The sequence below is a fragment of the Hemiscyllium ocellatum genome, chromosome 31 (assembly GCF_020745735.1).
Source record: "Hemiscyllium ocellatum isolate sHemOce1 chromosome 31, sHemOce1.pat.X.cur, whole genome shotgun sequence".
In the NCBI taxonomy this organism is placed as follows: Eukaryota; Metazoa; Chordata; class Chondrichthyes; order Orectolobiformes; family Hemiscylliidae; genus Hemiscyllium; species Hemiscyllium ocellatum.
The window spans coordinates 36,627,007-36,647,719 of NC_083431.1; the positions used below are offsets into that span (position 1 = coordinate 36,627,007).

The window sequence follows — 20,713 nt, forward strand, 5'->3', positions numbered from 1 at the left end:
CTTTCAGATTATATTAAATAATCCAAGAAGCCTAGTTGTAGGCCCCACATTTACTGTTCCTTTCCCAATTTTGGGAGAAAGTGAGGTCTGCAAATACTGGAGATCAGAGCTGAAAGTGTGTTGCTGGAAAAGCGCAGCAGGTCAGGCAGCATCCAAGGAGCAGGAGAATCAATGTTTCGGGCATGAGCCCTTCTTCAGGGTTCTTCAGAGCCTGAAGAAGGGCTCATGCCCGAAACGTCGATTCTCCTGCTCCTTGGATGCTGCCTGACCTGCTGCGCTTTTCCAGCAACACATTTTCAGCTCTTTCCCAATTTTGCCCCATTTGAGTTTTATGGGCCAGGTGTTTAAGAGGAATCAAGTTGGAACAGAGGGCACTGAGGCAACCCCAGTGTGTTCTGGGAATGTTTTTGACCAGTATTTCAGATGTCACTAAGTTTAAATCAAACCTAGACTGGATCGGCACAGACCAATGCTGAAGTGGGCAAACCTGCTCTTGGCTGCCCACCAGTCCCTCACTCAGAGTGACAGCATGGGCGGCGTTGTGGCTCAGTGGTTAGCACTGCTGCCTCACAGCACCAGGGACCCAGGTATGATCCCTCTCTTGACTGACTGTCTGTGAGGAGTTTGCACATTCTCCTCGTGTCTGTGTGGATTTCCTCCGCATGCTCCAGTTTCCTCCCACAGTCCAAAGATGCACAGGTTCGGTGGATTGGCCATGCTGAACTGCTCACGATGTCCAGGGATTTGCAGGTTAGGGAAGGAAAATGTGGGGTGGGGAGGTGGGTCTGTGTAGGATGATTTTCAGAGGTTAGTGTGGATTCAATGGGTCAAATGGCCTGCTTCCGCACTGTAGAGAATTCTATGATTAAGCAGAATCTTTGATTTTGGAAGGATACTGCAAAATCTCTTCCTGCTCTCACTCCACATGCCAGCAAGAGTCCCTCAATAGTCAGCACAAATAGGAGTCATAACTGCTTTGACTCCCCTCTTCGGTCCCCGGACCACTGAATCAATTTGGTAGCAGGATACTGGAACTTGAGACTATGTTTACTACTGAAACATTATTCTTTCAGGGATTTACCAGGAAATTCCTGCTGTACTTACCGTTTTCAGAACAGCATACTTCACTTTGCCATCGCTATCCTCCTCAATCCATGGCTCCTTCATGATGATGGCTCCCTGCTCCTTTGCTTTCTGCAAATAGAGGGCAAAACATCACCATCAAATTTAGCCCCTCCTCCACACTTAGTCAGATCAAACATCAGTCTACAGCACCAATAAGTCAGACAAAAGAGCCCTAATTAAAGGGACAAGCTGATATTGTGATCAATTTCAAGTGAAATTTTCACCTCAACAAGTGTTGTAATCAACAGCATCTAAGGAAAAGATAAAGGACGACCAGACAGGTAGTGTTCTGAACATTCACCATCCTTTCAGACACCGACAGATTTGCTTTAAAATTACATTTTCTGTTTCTATTTTGGTGTCAGAATTGTGACTTTTTTTTGTAGAGGATGTTCATGAGAGCATCTTTTGCAATCTCTACTATACCAGAGCCATTAAGTTGATTATTCTAAGCTTTTCACTTCTCTACCTCTGTATGCTCCAACTTCCACAAAACTCTGAAGACGGTATCACATCAAAACGAAGTTGTATTCAAATAGAATCCTGATTAGTATTAACTTATATTAGCTCCTCTTAGCCTCATGCTGACCTTTACATATCTTCACCACACTGTTGGCTGAAATTCCTTCCAGCATTGTATCTCCTCCAAGTGATGCTATTCGTTTGATGATGGTCTTCCTTTCTCTCACTGCTCCTTTCACCTTCCTGACAATTTGCATTGTAATTTGCATCCTACACTCTGGGAAATCTTCCCTAAGGTTTGCTAGCTTTTTAAGACTTTTTGAATATCCAAGTGTTCTGTCAGTCATTTTTTTTCTTAATCTTCCCCTTTCTGGCACAGTGTCAATTCTAATATACAAGTAATTATGAAATGTTCTGGGATATTTCTTTCCATTGAAATCTTGACATAAATGTAAAATTTTGTAAAGAATCAGAATAATGAGGGCAACAGGAGAATGCCTTCTTAGGAATATCCCAGACACTGAGCTCTTAGTGAATCAGGACATGTTTTTACCCCCATGGGAAGGCAGGGTTCTTTGTGATGAATCAGCGCAGACGTATGCAGCTGCCACTCAGAGTAGCTAACAGCAGGGTGGTGCCAGGAGATCCCTGGCCTATAACCAGGAAGTCAATCTTCTGACTCCATCAGCTGGGCAGCAGTTTGCAGCATCAGAAAATTGAAATGAGGACAGGCCTTGACCTTGAGCTGCACTGGCAAAGATCAGAGTGCACACAACTGACAGCAGCTGTTTGGAGAACGATTGAGAAATAGCTGGTATGGAGGGTGATGAACTAGGTTTCTGTAATGTCTGAGCCAGAAGGAAATCATTAACTCAGAGTGACTGGGAGAACGGCACATCACTGAGAAGCAACTGGTAATGGACTCTTGGTGCATCAGATTTCACCAAGTTCAGAACTGCACAGAAATGGAGGTTTTCAAAACAGTATTGTGAATTTGATAGCACCGATCCAGAAAATCCAAAGAGGCACACAATTAGACAGTGGCACGGGGACCCAAGTGTGATTCCAGCCTCAGGTGACTGTCTGTGGAGTTTGCACATTCTCCCCGTGGCTGTATGGGTTTCCTCCCAAAATCCAAAGATGTGCAGGCCAGATGAAATGGCCATGCTAAATTGCCCATAGTACTATGTGCATTAGTCAGGGGTAAATACAAGGTAGGGGCATGGGTCTGGGTGGGTTACTCTTCGGAGGGTCGGTGTGGACTTGTTGGGCCAATTGGCCAGTTTCCAAACGTTAGGGAATCTAATCTAGTCAAGTATTTCCCCACTGTTTTTATAGCGATACTTCACTGGCTACCTTTTAAATCATCAAAATTACAGAGCAACAACCCTGATTTCACAGCCCTCACAGTGCATGTTGTACAAACCAAAGGGAGTAACTTGTGACAATCTTATGCCACTGCCCCTGCAGGCCCAGTGCTTTGCACACCTCCATTTTGATTCATACCTTCACCAGGAAGTTACAGTCTTCTACTTGGAATGCGATGTCCTTCACACCATCCCCATGTTTCCCTAAATGATCGGTCATTTCTAAAGCAAATATAAAATATGTCAGAACACAGCTCAGAGCAAAACAAGAAGCAGAATAACAAACATAGCCAGAAGGTTACAGGTGTGGACTCAGCAGTCCAGTCATGGAGACAGTAAGGTCAGAACGGATTGAGTAGCCTAGACACAGGCTAAGCAGTTCAGTTACAGACTCAGCAGTGTCCATCAAAGATTGGTAGAATAGAATTTGAGAATGGTTACACCCTCAGACCATCCTGCCTGGGCTAGCTGTGTGAGAAGAGCTCATCCATTCACATATTTCATCTTTTTCCCTCCAGCACTTCAGACCTTTTCCCTTCATTACCAATTCTCTAAGAAAGCCTCAGTTGAATCTGCCTCCATCCTAATTTCAGGCAGTTCATTCCAGATGTGAAACTACTCACAGTCTAACAAAATGCTACCAACTTAAACTTTGAATCTGGATCATTTTGTCAATGGCAAGTTTCTCCCAATTGACTCTGTCCAGACCCTTCATGCTTTCATCTATCAAATCCCTTCTGAATCGCTTCCAAGAAGTAGTTCCTCATCCTTGGAACCATTTCCCTAAAATTTATTGTGCACCCTTCTCTATTGTCTTCATATCCTTCCTAAAAGATGCTCAGAATTGGACACAATATTCCAGTTGAGACAAAAATCAGTATTTTATGTGGAACCTACATCAAAGACATGTACTCAATAGTGTCGATGTGGAACACATAGATCAAGCAGCACAGAGAAACTTTCGACAGGCAGGCACAGATGGAGTTGTGCAGGTAGAACACTATACACATCATCCTGTGTTCCGATTTGGATCATTATTGGAGAAGAGGGAGGAACACTCTTAAAGTAGAGCTTCTAAATTGGAAGACAGCCAATTTTAATGGGACCAGAGAGAATCTAATCAGGGTAGAATTGAACCATGTTTGACAGGAAAACATTTTAATGGAACGCTGGATGATCTTTAAGGAGGAGATGTTTCAGTAAGAGTTAGTTACATTCCAACAAGAGGGAAAGGTTAGGTAAACCAGAGCTAAAGTTCCGTTTATGATGAAGTGAGTTTGACCAGCCTTGCTTTTTTCATTATATTTTCTATCTAACTGTAGGGCATAGAATTCTTCAAGTGAGATCCAGGTAGACTACCAGGTTGGGGAAAAAAGTGAAGAGGAAGTAAGACTGGCAAAGGGAGAACATGACAATAAAGTAGTGGTTAACATAAAACAGAGTGCCAACATCTTTTCCTGGTATATAAGTAGTAGTAAGAGGTAGATTGGGACCTGTTAGAGTAAAAATGATGATATAGGTTTAGAGGTGCAGGACAGGACTAGAAGTTTAATTTGTGTTTTCCATTACTGTTCACTGAGGAAGAGGATGCTGAAAAAATTCATTACAAGGGGAAATGGTAAAAGTAATGGATAAGGTGAAAATCGAAAAGATGTATTGAAAAGGCTGGATTTGGCTTGATAAATCAGTTTGCATTTTAGATTGTGAAAGGAATTGGAGAGGTGACAGCCAAAGGAGTTGTCATATTCTTCCAAAGTTCCCTTTGTACAAGGAGGTCAGGATAGGGTGGTCAAGGATTTGAAAGTGGCAAATATGACACACTTGTTCAAGGAAGTGTGGAAAGACACTGATGGCTAATCAGTGGTGAGGTGCAATGTTTTACAATCAAGAATCAAGACAAAATTTAACAGACTTTGGACTGATTTGAATTAATGAAGGAGAACCAGAATGGATTTGTAAAAGACATATTGTGTTTAAACTAATTGAATTGTTTATGAAGTAACAAATGTTGAAGGGAATGCAATGGATACTATCTAGATATTTAGGAAAACATTTAACCAAATACCACATTAAAACAGGACAGTCTATACAATTTTGATTAAAAAAATTTGCTTAAAACAGCAAGGTGTGGCGAATGGACATTTCTGAGAATGGTAAACACTGCCAGGACCATTGGGGTTTTTTTTGAGCTAGAGATATGTAAATAATTTGGACTTTGGGATGCAGAGTAAAATTTCAAAATTTGCCAACGATACAGCAGAGACATGGAAAACAGTAAAGATAATACTCATCAACTTACTCCCAGTGCTATGAGCTAGTGACGGCTGGAATAGGAGGATAGAGCAGATGAATGCATGGCTGAGGAGCTGGTGTATGGGAGAAGGATTCATACTTTTGGATCATTGGAATCTCTTTTGGGGTAGAAGTGACCTGTACAAGAAGGACGGATTGCACCTAAATTGGAAGGGGACTAATATACTGGCAGGGAAATTTGCTAGAGCTGCTCGGGAGGATTTAAACCAGGGAGATAGTGAGGAAAGAGATCATTCTGAGACTGGTACAGTTGAGAACAGAAGCAAGTCAAACAGTCAGGGCAGGCAGGGACAAGGTAGGACTAATAAATTAAACTGCATTTATTTCAATGCAAGGGGCCCAGCAGGGAAGGCAGATGAACTCAGGGCATGATTATGAACATGGGACTGGGATATCGTAGCAATTACAGAAACATGGCTCAGGGATGGGCAGGACTGGCTGCTTAATATTCCAGGATATAAATGCTACAGGAAGGATAGAAAGGGAGGAGGGGGAGTGGCATTTTAGATAAGGGATAGCATTACAGCTGTGCTGAGGGAGGATATTCCTGGAAACACATCCGGGGAAGTTATTTGGGTGGAACTGAGAAATAAGAATGGATGATCACCTTACTGGGATTGTATTTTAGACCCCCTAATAGTCAGAGGGAAATTGAGAAACAAACTTGTAAGGAGATCTCAGCTATCTTTAAGAATAATAGGGTGGTTATGATAGGGGATTTTAAATTTCCAAACGTAGACTGGGACTGCCATAGCGTTAAGGGTTTAGATGGAGAGGAATTTGTTAAGTGCGTACAAGACAATTTTCTGATTCAGCATGTGGATGTATCTACTAGAGAAGGTGCAAAACTTGACCTACTCTTGGGAAATCAGGCAGGGCAGGTGACTGAGGTGTCAGTGGGGGAGCACTTTGGGGCCAGCAACCATAATTCTATTAGATTTAAAATAATGATGGAAAAGGATAGACCAGATCTAAAAATTGAAGTTCTAAATTGGAAAAAGGCCAATTTTGATAGTATTAGGCAAGACCTTTCAAAAGCTGATTGGGGGCAGATGTTCACAGGTAAAGGGACGGCTGGAAAATAGGAAGCCTTCAGAAATGAGATAACGAGAATCCAGAGATATGTTCCTGTCAGGGTGAAAGGGAAGGCTGGTAGGTATAGGGAATGCTGGATGACTAAAGAAATTGAGTGTTTGGTTAAGAAAAAAAAGGAAGCACATGTCAGGTATAGACAGGATAGATCGAGTGAATCCTTAGAAGAGTATAAAGGTAGTAGGAGTACTCTGAAGAGGGAAATCAGGAGGGCAAAAACGGGACATGGGATAGCTATGGCAAATAGGATTAAGGAGAATCCAAAGAGTTTTTACAAATACATTAAGGACAAAAGAGTAACTAGGGAGAGAATAGGGCCCCTCAAAGATCAGCAAGGCGGCCTTTGTGTGGAGCCGCAGAAAATGGGGGAAGAGTGTTTTGCATCAGTATTTACTGTGGTAAAGGATATGGAAGATATAGACTGTAGGGAAATAGATGGTGACATCTTGCAAAATGTCCAGATTACAGAGGAGGAAGTGCTGGATGTCTTGAAATGGGTAAAGGTGGATAATCCCCAGAACCTGATCATGTGTACCCGAGAACTCTGTGGGAAGCTAGAGAAGTGATTGCTGGGCCTCTTGCTGAGATATTTGTATCATCGATAGTCACAGGTGAGGTGCCAGAAGACTGGAGGTTGGCCAACGTGGTGCCACTGTTTAAGAAGGCTGGTAAGGACAAGCCAGGGAACTATAGACCAAGTGAACCTGACATCGGTGGTGGGCAAATTGTTGGAGGGAATCCTGAGGGACAGGATGTACATGTATTTGGATAGTCAACATGGCTTTGTGTGTGGGATTTGGGTGGCACGGTGGCACAGTGGTTAGCACTGTTGCCTCACAGCACCAGAGACCCGGGTTCATTCCCGACTCAGGCGACTGACTGTGTGAAGTTTGCACATTCACTCTGTGTCTGCGTGGGTTTCCTCCGGGTGTTCCGGTTTCCTCCCACAGTCCAAAGATGTGCAGGTCATGTGAATTGGCCAAGCTAAATTGCCCGTAGTGTTAGATAAAGGGGCAAATGAAGGGGAATGGGTGGGTTGCGCTTCGGCAGGTTGGTGTGGACTTGTTGGGCCGAAGGGCCTGTTTCCACACTGTCTAATCTAATCAAATCATGTCTCACAAACATGACTGAGTTTTTTGAGGAAGTAACAAAGAGGATTGATGAAGGCAGAGTATTAGATGTGATATATATTGACTTCAACAAGGTTCCCCACAGGAGACTGATTAGCAAGGTTAGATCTCATGGAATACAGGGAGAACTAGCCATTTGGATACAGAATTGGCTCAAAGGTAGAATACAGAGGGTGGTGGTGGAGGGTTGTTTTTCGGACTGGAGGCCTATGACCACTGGAGTGCCACAAGGATTGGTGCTGGGTCCTCTACTTTTTGTCATTTACATAAATGATTTGGATGCGAGTATAAGAGGTACAGTTAATAAGTTTGCAGATGACACCAAAATAGGAGGTATAGTGGACAGCGAAGAGGGTTACCTCAGATTACAACAGGATCTTGACCAGATGGGCCATTGGGCTGAGAAGTGGCAGATGGAGTTTTATTCAGATAAATGCGAGGTGCTGCATTTTGGGAAAACAAATCTTAGCAGGACTTATACACTTAATGGTAAGGTCCTAGGGAGTGTTGCTGAACAAACAGACTTTGGAGTGCAGGTTCATCACTTCTTGAAAGTGGAGTCACAGGTAGATAGGATAATGAAGAAGGCGTTTGGTATGCTTTCCTTTATTGGTCAGAATATTGAGCACAGGAGTTGGGAGGTCATGTTGCGGCTGTACAGGACATTGGTTAGGCCACTGTTGGAATATTGCATGCAATTCTGGTCTCCTTCCTATCGGAAAGATGTTGTGAAACTTGAAAGGGTTCAGAAAAGACTTACAAGGATGTTGCCAGGGTTAGAGGATTTGAGCTGCAGGAAGAGACTGAACAGGCTGGGGCTGTTTTCCCTGGAGCGTCGGAGGCTGAGGGGTGACCTTATAGAGGTTTACAAAATGATGAGGGGCATGGATAGGGTAAATAGGTAAAGTCTTTTCCCTGGGGTCGGGGAGTCCAGATCTAGAGGGCATAGGTTTAGGGTGAGAGGGGAAAGATATAAAAGAGACCTAAGGGGCAACTTTTTCACACAGAAGGTGGTATGGGTATGGAATGCGCTGCCAGAGGAAGTGGTGAAGGCTCGTACAATTGCAACATTTAAGAGGCATTTGAATGGGTATTTGGATAGGAAAGGTTTGGAGGGATATGGGCTGGGTGCTGGCAGGTGGGACTAGATTGGGTTGGGATATCTGGTCAGCATGGACGGGTTGGACCGAAGGGTTGGTTTTCATGCTGTACATCTCTATGATGCTATGACTCTAACAGCAACAGGAAATAGATAGATGAACAGAATAAACAGATAATTGATGTTTAAAGCAAAACGGTTGAGTTGGTGCATTTTTGCAGAATGGAGAGGCAAAGACAATTCAGCCTCAATGACACAATTCTACAGAGTGTGCAGGAGCAGAAGATCTAGATCACAGATCTTTGGAAGTCACAGGTCATTGTGAGAGAGCAGTTATTAGAACATATGGGATCAGTTTGAAGTTCTTAAAAAGAGATATACAGAAGTTATGCTGAACCTATATGTTTATGTTAAGGCCACAACTAGAATGTCTGTTCTGCACGCTACAAGCTTGCTAAAGTCCAAGAGTGGTACACAAAAGGTTATCACAATAGTTCCAAAGATGAGGGGCTTTATCTACAAGGTTAGATTGGAGAAACTAGGGTGGATCTCCTTGGAGCAAAGTGGATGAAGGGAAATTAGGGAGAAATGTAAAAAAAAAGTGTGACTGTTTTAAATAACCTAGACAAAGAAAATCTGTTCACATTAGCAGATGGTACAAGGAGGAAACATACAGAAAAATTTACATTTTGGGAAAATGATATAAGAAAGAACATTTTTCTGCAGCAAAGTAGTTATGATAAGGAGCAAGCTGCCTATAAGTATGATAGAAGTGGAGATGATCTGGGTCTCAAGGTTAATGTTCAGTTCACATGACTGCAGGTGAGGTTTCCTCTTTAATACAGACTGTATCCCAACTAACATTGTACTTTTCCAAATCATACCCAAACATTAGCATTATACATCCAAAGGGAATCCCCCAATTCACTAATATTGTGTCAACTTGTCTATATCTGAGCTTACCAAACAATGTACTCCAGTTATTCACCACTTTCTTACACTGGCTGTACTCCAGCCCAAAAAGCTGATGAGCCAACTCAGGCTATTGCTTATCCCATCCTTGGGCTGTACCACATTTCATAGACACTTGTTTTGAATAGAATGTTACAGAGCAAAACAGCAAAAGGACCACTGTCCTGAAATCAACAGGAAGCTAAATTATTTAATGATGGGAAGTTAAAGTCCTGCCTACAATATATTTAATAGCTCATTAAAGGAATCATTTAATGCACATAATTACCTATATTAACCCTGTTGTAATGCCACCCATTTTACTCACCCTGATCATCAGGATTCAATGCTGACTGGAAAACAAAGAAAATCTGTTGAAAAAGAACACAGCATTAAGTTTAAAAACTCTGATCAGCAGAGAGGATGATGGAACCAACACTACAGAAGCATTGGGAGCTATTGCAGGCCACAGGATGTGACACAAGGGCTCATGCCATGTAATGCCTGTTGTCCTGAGGTTCCCAGCATCATAGATTTCAGTCTTCAACCAATTTGATTCAGACCATGTCATAGTTCAAAAAGGCTGAAGACACTAGATAGGAAATTAAGGCTGTGGGCCCTGACAACCTTCTGGCCACAGTGTTGAAGACATCTGCACCAGAACATGCTGCTCTCCGAGCCAAGTTGTTCCTGTATCACCATAACATTAGCAACCACCTGGCAATGCCCTGATATGTCCTCTACACAAAAGGCAGAACAAATCTAACCCAGCCAATTAATGCTCCATCGACCTACTTGCAATGAAGGAGGATGTCATCAACAGCATTATCAAGCAGCACCTACTCAGCAATAACCTGCTCAGTGACACACTGTTTAGATTCTGCCAGGGCCACTCAGCTCCTCACCTCATTACAGCATTAGTTCAAACATGGACAAAGAGCTAAACCCCAGAAGTGAGATGACAGTGACAGCACTTAACATCAAAGCTGCATTTGACAGGAGCCTTAAAGTCACCAGCAAACAGATGGAAAATTCCCAGCTTGCATAAAGAAAAATGGTTATGTCTGGTGGAGATCAGCCAACTCAGTTCTGGGACATTGTTGTTGAAGTCTTCATGATAATGTTCAAGGCCCAAATACCTTCACCATACTTCATCAATATCTTTCCCTGCATCATGAGGTCAGTTGAGGGGATCTTGGCTGATGACTGTAATAATACCCAGCCTTAGGCTGACAAATGGCAATACCATTTGCACCACACTAATGGCAGCCACAGACATTCTCCAGCAAAAAAGAGAATCTAACCATTTCCTTATGAATTTCAATGGCATCATTCATCATTGAATCCTCCACAATCAAGGCCATGGAGGGGCCATGAACGGAAACTAAATTCAAACAGCCATTGAAAAATTTTGACTCCGAAAGTGGTCCAAAGTCTAGGAATGCCTCAATGATTAACTAACCTCCTGACTCCCTACCATCTACAAGCTACAAGTCAGGAATGTGACAGAATACTGTCCACTTGCCTGGATGAACACAGTTCTAACAATAATCAAGAAGTTTGACATTACCTCAGACAAAGTGATCTACTTGATTAGCACCACATCTACATATATTTCCTCTCCATCGCTGACACTCAGTAGCCGCAGTGGGTATCATCTTCATGATGCCAGCTGCAGAAATTCATCAAGGCTCCTATGATTGCACTTTTCAAACCAACCACCTTCTACCATCTAGAAGGACAAGAGTAGGAGATGCATGGCAACATCACCACCCAGTTCCTCTCCAAGCCACTGACCATCCTTCCCTGTTGCTGGGTCAAAATCCTGCAATTCCCTCCCTAATGACATTGTGGGTCTACATACACCATATAGAGACAGCAGTTCAAACAGGCAGCTCACCAGCACCTTCTCAAGGGTCGGGCAATAAATGTTTGTCTAGCCAACAACATATGCATTCTATGAATCAATAACCAAAAAAGAAATCTCGTGTAAACAATACAGAGGTAAATGCCGAGAATTTCAGACCACTCCGCCCCTTCGGTATTGGTCTTAGGAATAGTGCATGCCAGAGACATATAGGTGCAACAAGGCTAAGAGTACAGTGAAGGAATTATCCTTTTGATCTATTTCCTCATTTATATCAAATATAATAGTCATTCCCCAAAGCATTGAAATAGCCAACAGGATTGGCAACAAGACAGATACCTGCTAGATCTAAGTTCCACCATGTTCAGATGTTTCCCAATCCCTGGAACTAGCCCCTTTCCAACCCAGAATTTCAAAGCAAAATATTATGAATCAGGGTCAGCTTTTAATTATATCTTTCTCAGTGAGCTGGTCCTTACCTTATTCTGCCTAATGACATGTGATACTCGATCACGGTGCCCCGACTCCAGTCCTTTGTATGCTACAGACTCAAATCCAAATTTGTTGCAGTAATATGATGCAGCCTGCAGTGACAAATAAACACACACCATGTGATAGACTGTGGTTTAGCTTGATTGATTACTGTCAGTAAGCAGGTTGTATTGTAATGAAGGCCATTATTTACAAATTCTGAGTCTCATTCTTCTCCCCATTGCTCATAATGACTAGCACTATGAACACATATACAAAAATAAATTGCTTGCTCTTACTTTGCTGTTACGCTTGTTAACCACTTGAATACAAACGTAGAAGGCATAATTAGTAAGTCTGGAGATGAGATGAAAATTGGTGGGATTGATAGTGAGGAGGATGGTCACATGCTACAACCTGCTGTTAATTAGCTGCTGAATTGGGCAGAGTGATGGCAGATGGAATCCAATCCTGATAAATATGAGGGGATGTCTAATAATGGAAGGAGGGACACAATGAATAATGGGACTTTGGTACACAAGTCCATAGATTCCTAGAGGTATCAGCACAGAGGTAGACAGGGTGGTGAAGGGAGCATACAGAATGCTTACCATCATGAGCTGGAGTGTAGTATATAGGAGCAAGGAAGTCTCGTTACAATGTTATAAAACATTGGTTAGGCCACAGATGGAATACTGTGTGCTGTTCTAGTCACCAGACTATCAAGAAAATGTAATTGCATTGAAGAGTGTGCTGAAAAGATTCACCAGGGTGTTTTCTGGAATGAAAAGTCTGTTATAAGGGAAGACTGAGTAAGCTGGGTTTGTTTTCCTAGATAGTGGAGACTAAGGGGTGGATCTGATTGAGGGAATACAACATTGTGAGAGGCAAAGACAGGGTAGCTCATAAAAAATCTCTTCCCCATTGCAGTTGTGTCTAAGATCAGTGGGCATATGTTTAAGGTGAGGAGTAAATGGTTTAGAGATATGAGATATGAGAAGATTTTTTTCACCTAGAGGCTGGTAGATATATGGAACAAGTACTCTCTCAATGTTTAAGAAACATCTGGATAAATATGTAAAATGCCAGGGCTTAGCAGGCCATTGGCCAAATGCAGGTAAGTACAATGTGTGTTTTTTGTGTTTGTTGGCTAGTGTAGACATGGTGGGCCATCTGTATGTATGCTGTATGACTCTAAACATTACATGGCTTAATGTCAGACTCAACCTCCCTGTTTTAGTCTATCACTTTCCCTTACTACACTTCACCTTTTTAACCTTCATTACCACAAGAAGGTCAAAGGCAACTTGTACACAGTAAGTCATCATCCTAATTTAGGAATATATTGACAGGCCTTCATTATAACTGTGTTAACATCATTCCATCAGTACTGTAGGTGTACCTATCCCACATGGACTGCGAGGGTTCTAGAAGAAGAATCACTACCATTTTCTCAACTATGAATCAACAATAAATGCTGACTGTGCTAGTTCTGTCTGTCTCCCACGAATTTTTTTTTTTACTAAACTTAATTCCAATTTCTGAACATGTGATGGTAGCCATACTGCTGGAGTACCATAGACTTCTTCCTCATTAGATGGAAATGACTACTAGTGAGTCTAACCTCCGGATCACCCAGCCTCTGGTGGTAAGAGGTGAGGTTGAGAAGATGGGATTGTCCTAGTGACCACACACAGGAACTGAACCCAGCTGCTGGAGTTGATCTGCATCACAAGCCAAAATAACTCTATCCCTATGAACATTTCATTGTAATGAATATTCCAGGAAATCTGGTCTTAAGTCTACCCCCTGCGATGCCAACAGTTTTTATGCTCTGTGAAATACTAATCTTCATAGCCTTTGATTGTATTGCTGACCACCAACTCAAGTTGTAGAAAAGCTGCGTTGATTGAATGTAAACTGTTTCTCTCATCATCCAATCTAAACCTAGTGCTGCAATATGTCCTTGTGTCAAGTCACTGATGTCTCAATTTATAGGTTTTAATTTAAACAAACTCTGTTGATCTGGATACAATTTGTGTTGCCCTCTTCCTTTATGCAAGTGAGAGGGTCGATAACAATTTATGACTGTAGATGTCAGAATTTTTTTAACAGGATGCTCATTGCATTTTGTAAAGTAACAATAACTTATAAAATGTCTAATAATGCAACTGAACATTAAATAGAGAAGACATAGTTAAGAATTATTAAGTTTATGGGATGAGAGCTGATTGATGCTAATCAGAAAATAGTGAAAAGTCTGTGATTTCATGAGGGGAAATAGGTAAAACAGGGTTCAGAAACTGCACCATGACACAGGAGTTTCATAGTAGAGTCAACTTCACTTCTGGGAGATGACAGTGGTGTTTGGCCATCACTATGATCAAATATATGACAAAACCAAAAGTCCATTGTATCCTCAAAGCTGGCACTTCACCGTAGTACAGAAGGAGAAAGGTGGCATTGTAAGATGTACAGTTTTCAAGATGAGATATTAATCTGAAGCCTTGTCTATCTGATGGGGGTGGTAGGGGGAAGAAAATTCTGATACCTTGACCAACATTCATCCCACAATCATTACCATCAAAATATGTTGCGAAACATTTATCACATTACTGTTGTGGCACCTTGTGCAAAATTAAGCTGACACGTTTGTCTATCTAATAACGGTGATCATATTTCACTGACTACAAAACACTTCGGAATATTCGGAGGACATGAAAGATATTGTGTGGATACAGGTTAATTTTGGGAATTAAATCATGTACTGTAAACGAAAGCCTTGCATATTGGTCAATGTTCATAATGTTGAAGAAATTGAGATTGCAGCAGGTTTGCAGTTGATGTTGCAATGTTGTGTGCTCTCTGACAAGTTGCACAGTGTACATTCTGTCTCTGATAAGCTTCTTGGTAAAGGAATGTCAGCACCCAGAAGGTGAATGAACTTCCATACTGAAACGGTCAGATTATCTCAGGTTCAGGCCCCTATTGACCTTCTTTTCTGCACTATGTATCCATCATGACATAGGAGTTTCATAATGGAGTCAATTTCACTTCTGGGAGATGATTTCAAGACTGGGGGATATTTTTAAAGTGAGAGCAGAAAGATTTAAAAAGAATATGAAGGGGTAACCTTTTTACACAGAAGTGGTTCATGTGTGGAATGAACTCCGAGAGGAAGTTGTGGATGCAGATACACTTACAATATTTAAAAGACATTTGAATAAATTCATGAACAAGAAAGGTTTGGAGGACATGGACCAAGTACAGGCAGGTGGATTTTAATTTAGGATTATAGACAGCAATCACTAGTTGATCCAAAGGGTCTGCTTCTGTGCTGTATGACTCTGTGACCCTATAATCAAGTGAGGTTTCTGAGAGAGGGCTGGATTGTCAGGCAGTAGGCAGTCATATTACCTGGTATCCCAGGAATTTTAACTTTCCTGATGCCATTATTCTCCATTTTACAGTAATAATATCTCACTTAAAAACCCAAACATCTTATCACATTGCCTGTCATTCCTGAATTAATCCACTTTGTCTCCAAATTTTTCAAATCTTTGTCCATTATGTTCCTTTTCTGTTCTGTAGATTTTTTCAGAATAAGTATAAAAGGTAAAAGTAACAGAAAATATGAAGAATCATTTAAAGGCCTATTGACATCTGAAATAGAGACAGATTCACTTTTCATTAACTTGTTTTCCTCTTCGCAGGTCTTGACAGATTGATTATATGTTCCCGGTATTCACATTATTCCTTTGCTATCTCTTGTAACCATGCATTCCTTACCATCATTTCAGAAACACCCTTTTCTACTTTCACCTCCCTTCTACTTTACTTTCGATCTTTACAAATCTCTTTAAAACTCACTTTTTGCTTGACAAACATTTTTTGTGATTTGCTACACTTTCCTTTTTTCACTAAACACCTTTTATTAGTTCCATCATTTTTGCTTTTCTTCAATTCAGATTTCATTCTAAGATCTTTAATTATCAGGTAGTGTTCTTAAGTTTGAAGTAGTCTGGTTTTTACATTTTGTGAAAAAGCTGTGGAACTCAATAAGGTGGGAGGTTGCACATATTTTGTGTACTTGCCTGTGGTGTGTGAAATGAGTTGTGTGGATATGTCTGACAACAGATAAAATTGTGTCCAAATGCAATTGAATTAATCTCATATGTGCACCAAACTTATGATCATCCATTTTCATTCTTTAACGTTTCACAACTTCATCCCTGCCTGAAATTCATTTGCTATAGAAGCTCTCATTCATGTCTTTTGTTTCCTTTTGTTAATGACAATTTAATACAATCCTTTACATTCTACCTTTGGTAAGCTGAAAGTAATCCAAACCTCTGCAGCACAATGTCCTGATACCACTAGTTATCTTTATGCTCATTGATTTACATTGTCACCTGACTAAACAATAATTGGATTTTAATATTCTCACAACTGTTTTTAAATTCATCCAAAACCTTGCCGACTACTATCTCTGTAATTGCAGCGAGTCCTATCCTTTGAGACAGGGGCTGTTGTGATATAATGGTAATGTCCCTATCTCTGAGCCAGCTGACCTGTGTTCAAGTCCTACCTGTTTCAGACATGCATAATAACATGGAAGTGGCACAGTGGCTCAGTGGTTAGTGGTTAGCACTGCTGCCTCATAGCACCAGGGGCCTGGGTTCAATTCCAGCCTCAGGCAACAGTGTGGAGTTTGCACGTTCTTCCCATGTCTGAGTGTTTCCCCTGGGCACTCTGGTTTCCTCCCACAGACCCTCCCTCCTTCAGCGGGTCAGTGTAGACTTGATGGGTCAAATGGTCTGTTTCCACACTGTAGGGATTCTCTGATATTTGTGCTTCACTAATTCTGGCCACTTGAGTATTCACAATTTTAACTGTACGTGGCAGCACCTTCAGTTTCCAACACTACAATCTCTGGAATTCCCTCCCAAAATACTGTCTCTCCATTTCTCACTTTCGTTCATATGAATGCTCCTTAATACCAAGCTCTTTCATCTAGTTTTGGAGCATCTGCCTTTATATAGTTAGGTGTTATATTTTGTTTTTTAAAGGTCCTGTGAAGCACCTTAGAATGTTTTTTTATGTCAAACATAAATATAATCTGTTGTTGATTGCGCTGTAGGTGTGCCTGGATGCTTCAATGTTGTAGCTGGGATAGAAATAAAACTTGCTACTCATTTTACCTGTTTAGCGTTTCCTACCCAGAACGTGGCATGGTGAAAGCTGACAAATCGACCTTTCTCCAGCTGCAACGGAAGAGTTTTGAATTATTCTGTTTGTCTTCGTGTCGGCAGAATACAGAAAAACAGAAAGCAGCAAACTGTTTGAAGCTTCAAGTAGCAGATGTACCATACCTTCTCCCCTTTATCAGTGTAGGTCGTCTGAAAAAATTAAAATAAAATTGTTTTATTATAGTATGATATGACAGTAAACAGTCTATTTATCATGATCTGGTACCTAGTTTGTCACAATATTACTGTTACCTTGTACAGTATTCTGTAATGGCCTTATCTGATTGACCAAACTCTGAATGTGGGGTTAAAATTCATAAAATCCCTACAGTATGTAAGCAGGACATTCAGCCCATCAAATCCATATCAACCATCCAAACAGCATCCCACCCATTCCCTGCATCTCTGCATTTTCCATGGATGATCCACCAGTTCATTCAGCCCAACATGTCCACACCAATTCTTTGAAGAGCATCCGACCCAGACTCAACCCTCTGCACTATCCCTGTAACCCCACAATACCCATTCCTGGACACTATGAACAACTTAACATGGCCAATTCACATAACCTGCACATGGAATCACAGAGATATACAGCATGGAAACAAACCTTTCAGTCCATCGATGCATTCCTTACCATCATTCCAGAAATACCCTTTTCTACTTTCACTTTTTTGCGAACATTCACTTTCCTTTCCTTCTTTACAAATCGCTTTAAAACTTACTTTTTTGCTTGACAAACATTTTTTGTGATTCTCTACACTTTTCTTTTTTCACTTAACACCTTTGATTTTTTTTCATATTCACTCTCACTTTTATTAGTTCCATCATTTTTGCTTTTCTTCAATTCAGATTTCATTCTAAGATCTTTAATTATCAGGTAGTGTTCTGAAGTTTGAAATAGTCTGGTTTTTAAATTTTGTGAAAAAGCTGTGGAACTCAATAAGGTGGGAGGTTGCATATATTTTGTGTACATGCCTGTGGTGTGTGAAATGAGTTGTGTGAATATGCCTGGCAGCAGATAAAATTGTGTCCAAATGGGATTGAATTAATCTCATATGTGCACCATGCTTATGATCATCCATTTTCATTTCTTTAACATTTTACAACTTCATCCCTGCCTGAAATTCATTTGCTCTCATTCATGTCTTTTGCTTCCTTTTGCTAATGACAATTTAATACAATCCTTTACATTCTACCTTTGGTAAGCTGAAAGTAATCCAAAACTGTACTGTTCAATGTCCTGATACCACTTGTGCTCACTGATTTACATTGTCACCTGACTAAACAATAATTGGATTTTAATATTCTCACAACTGTTTTTAAATCCATCCAAAACCTTGCCTTCTACTATCTCTATGATTGCCTTGAGTCCTACCATTTTGAGACAGAGGCTGTTGTGATATAATGGTAATGTCCCTATCTCTGAGCCAGATGACCTGTGTTCAAGTCCTACCTGTTTCAGACGTGCATAATAACATGAGGGCAACACAGTGGCTCATTGGTTAGAACTGCTGCCTCATGGCAGCAGGAGCTTGTGTTCAATTCCAGCCTCAGGTGACTGTGTGGAGTTTGCACGTTCTCCCCATGTTTGTGTGGGTTTCTCCAAGATGCTCCAGCTTCCTCCAGCACTCCATAGATATGCAGATGAGGTGGATTGGCCAAGGGAAATTGCCCACGTTGTCCAGGGTTATGTAGGCGAGGTGGGTTAGCCATGGGAAATGCAGGGTTACAGGGATAAGGTGGGATGTTCTTCAGAGGATCAGTGTAGACTTGGCCTGCTTCCACGCTGTAGGGGGTCTATGATATTTGTGCTTCACTAATTTTGGCCACTTAGGTATTCTCAATTTTACCTGTAGGTGGCAGCACCTCCAGATTCCTACAATACAATCTCTGGAATTTTCTCCCAAAACACTGTCTCTACATTTCTCACTTTCTTTCATGTGAATGCTCCTTAATATCATGCCAAACATAATCCCAAACCAAACTAGTCCCACATGCCTGCTCCTGTCTCATGTCCCTCCAAACCTTTCCTGTTCACCTATCCATCTGAATGTTTTTTAAACATTGTGACTGATAAAGGAAGCTGGAACTCCCGGGAGAAACCCACACATCCACAGGTACCCAAGGTTGGAATTGAACCCGGGTAATTGGCATTGTGAGGCAGCAGTGCTAACCACTGAGTTACCGTGCTGCCTAGGCTGCTCTCATTTGAAGTCTAAGTTGTCGGTGATTTTATGCCATCATATCATTACCCTTCAACTTTAAAATCATCCTGTTCACATTTTCTGTTTGATACCCTTCAGTTTTATTCCTAACCCAACTATAACATTGAAGTATCCTAATCACAGAGATCACCTATGTGGAATACAGCCACAATATACCCCCCCTCCACCCCACCCCCATCCACATTCTATTTGACCCATACAGAATACTTCCCACAAAGGTTAGTGCAGAACTTCTCTGTCACTGCCCAAAGACACCATGGCATCATCAGACTGGGTGGAGCTCAATGTAACATGAACATTACCTCATTCAGAACCATTATGTTATGCATCAGTCTGCACAATGTTGGCCTTGGAGGATGCATGATCCTTATTTTAATGCTTCTCACTTTCTGTATGCAAATTTCTCAGTCTAATGAGCAATCTCTTTATTGGGTATCCCTTGTCATAAAGATGCCAATCCTCTAATGGCTACGGCAGACACAATATCTACAGATCCTGGGAGTACAAAGGATAGGGAGCGGATACTTTGTCGATGATCACATACGAATTGGATGTTGCTGACATGATATATTTTCTGATTGACAGCAGGTTACCATGATGGAGCATTGATGGCCTTAATTTATCTCACTGAAATGTGCGGAATCCAGCTGTACAGGTGAGGCTTCTGGCTCTTCTGATGAACTGGTGTTACGGTAGCGTAAGTCATTTGTTCACCTAAACATTCACCTAAAGAAGACCTTTATACATTGGTCAGCTGAAGCTTGAGGTATGCCACAAAGGTCTCTGGTTCATTCCTGGAGTGACCCCAAAGCATAGAAGTTCAAGGACACAGTCATCTTGAGGTCAATTGGCATAGAGTGACCACTGATGCAATTTGAACAAATCTCTCAGCCAGCAGCTCACAAAGGGAGGAGAGACCAATCTGCAAAGGCAATGGTGATCTCACAATTGAAGGCAATGCACCCTTTTCCTGTAGCGACTCTGTGTGTGGGCTACTGTCTTCTCCAACACATTGACTTGTTTTCTGTCTTGCTCTGGGCATTGCAATAAAAGCAGGTCTTTCACTTGCCTGAACCACATGATGCTTTTGTCTCTGGATAGTTGGCCTCCTCTAGCTCCTTTTCTTCATTTCCTCTGCACTGGGAGAGCCTCCTCCACAATGCACAGTCCCATGGGAACAGCAATCTCTGGGGGTCTCTGTGAGAATCCTCACTAGCCCTGTCTTGGGGTAACCTTCTTTCTCAATCTCCCCTTATTTGGAATGTCGATCTAACAATAGTGAAGGACTAAAGTCCACTGCCAGCCCAACACTGCCACGATCAACAGCAGCATCTGCTGCTACCTGTACTGTGCAGTACT

The 20,713-nt window shown here is 41.5% G+C and overlaps 1 protein-coding gene across 1 annotated transcript in view; it reads right to left on the reverse strand.

The window, feature by feature from the left end:
• Nucleotides 1-19,671, reverse strand: part of hpda (4-hydroxyphenylpyruvate dioxygenase a) — a 39,233-nt gene extending 19,562 nt beyond the window's left edge. The window contains exons 1-7 of the mRNA XM_060847805.1: nucleotides 19,657-19,671; nucleotides 17,250-17,276; nucleotides 17,079-17,141; nucleotides 11,886-11,990; nucleotides 9,868-9,910; nucleotides 3,094-3,176; nucleotides 1,105-1,194 (exon numbers count right to left, since the gene is read on the reverse strand). Coding sequence (XP_060703788.1) covers nucleotides 1,105-1,194; nucleotides 3,094-3,176; nucleotides 9,868-9,910; nucleotides 11,886-11,990; nucleotides 17,079-17,141; nucleotides 17,250-17,276; nucleotides 19,657-19,671 — 426 coding nt within the window. The remainder of the gene's footprint in view (nucleotides 1-1,104; nucleotides 1,195-3,093; nucleotides 3,177-9,867; nucleotides 9,911-11,885; nucleotides 11,991-17,078; nucleotides 17,142-17,249; nucleotides 17,277-19,656) is intronic.
• Nucleotides 19,672-20,713: the final 1,042 nt, after the last annotated feature.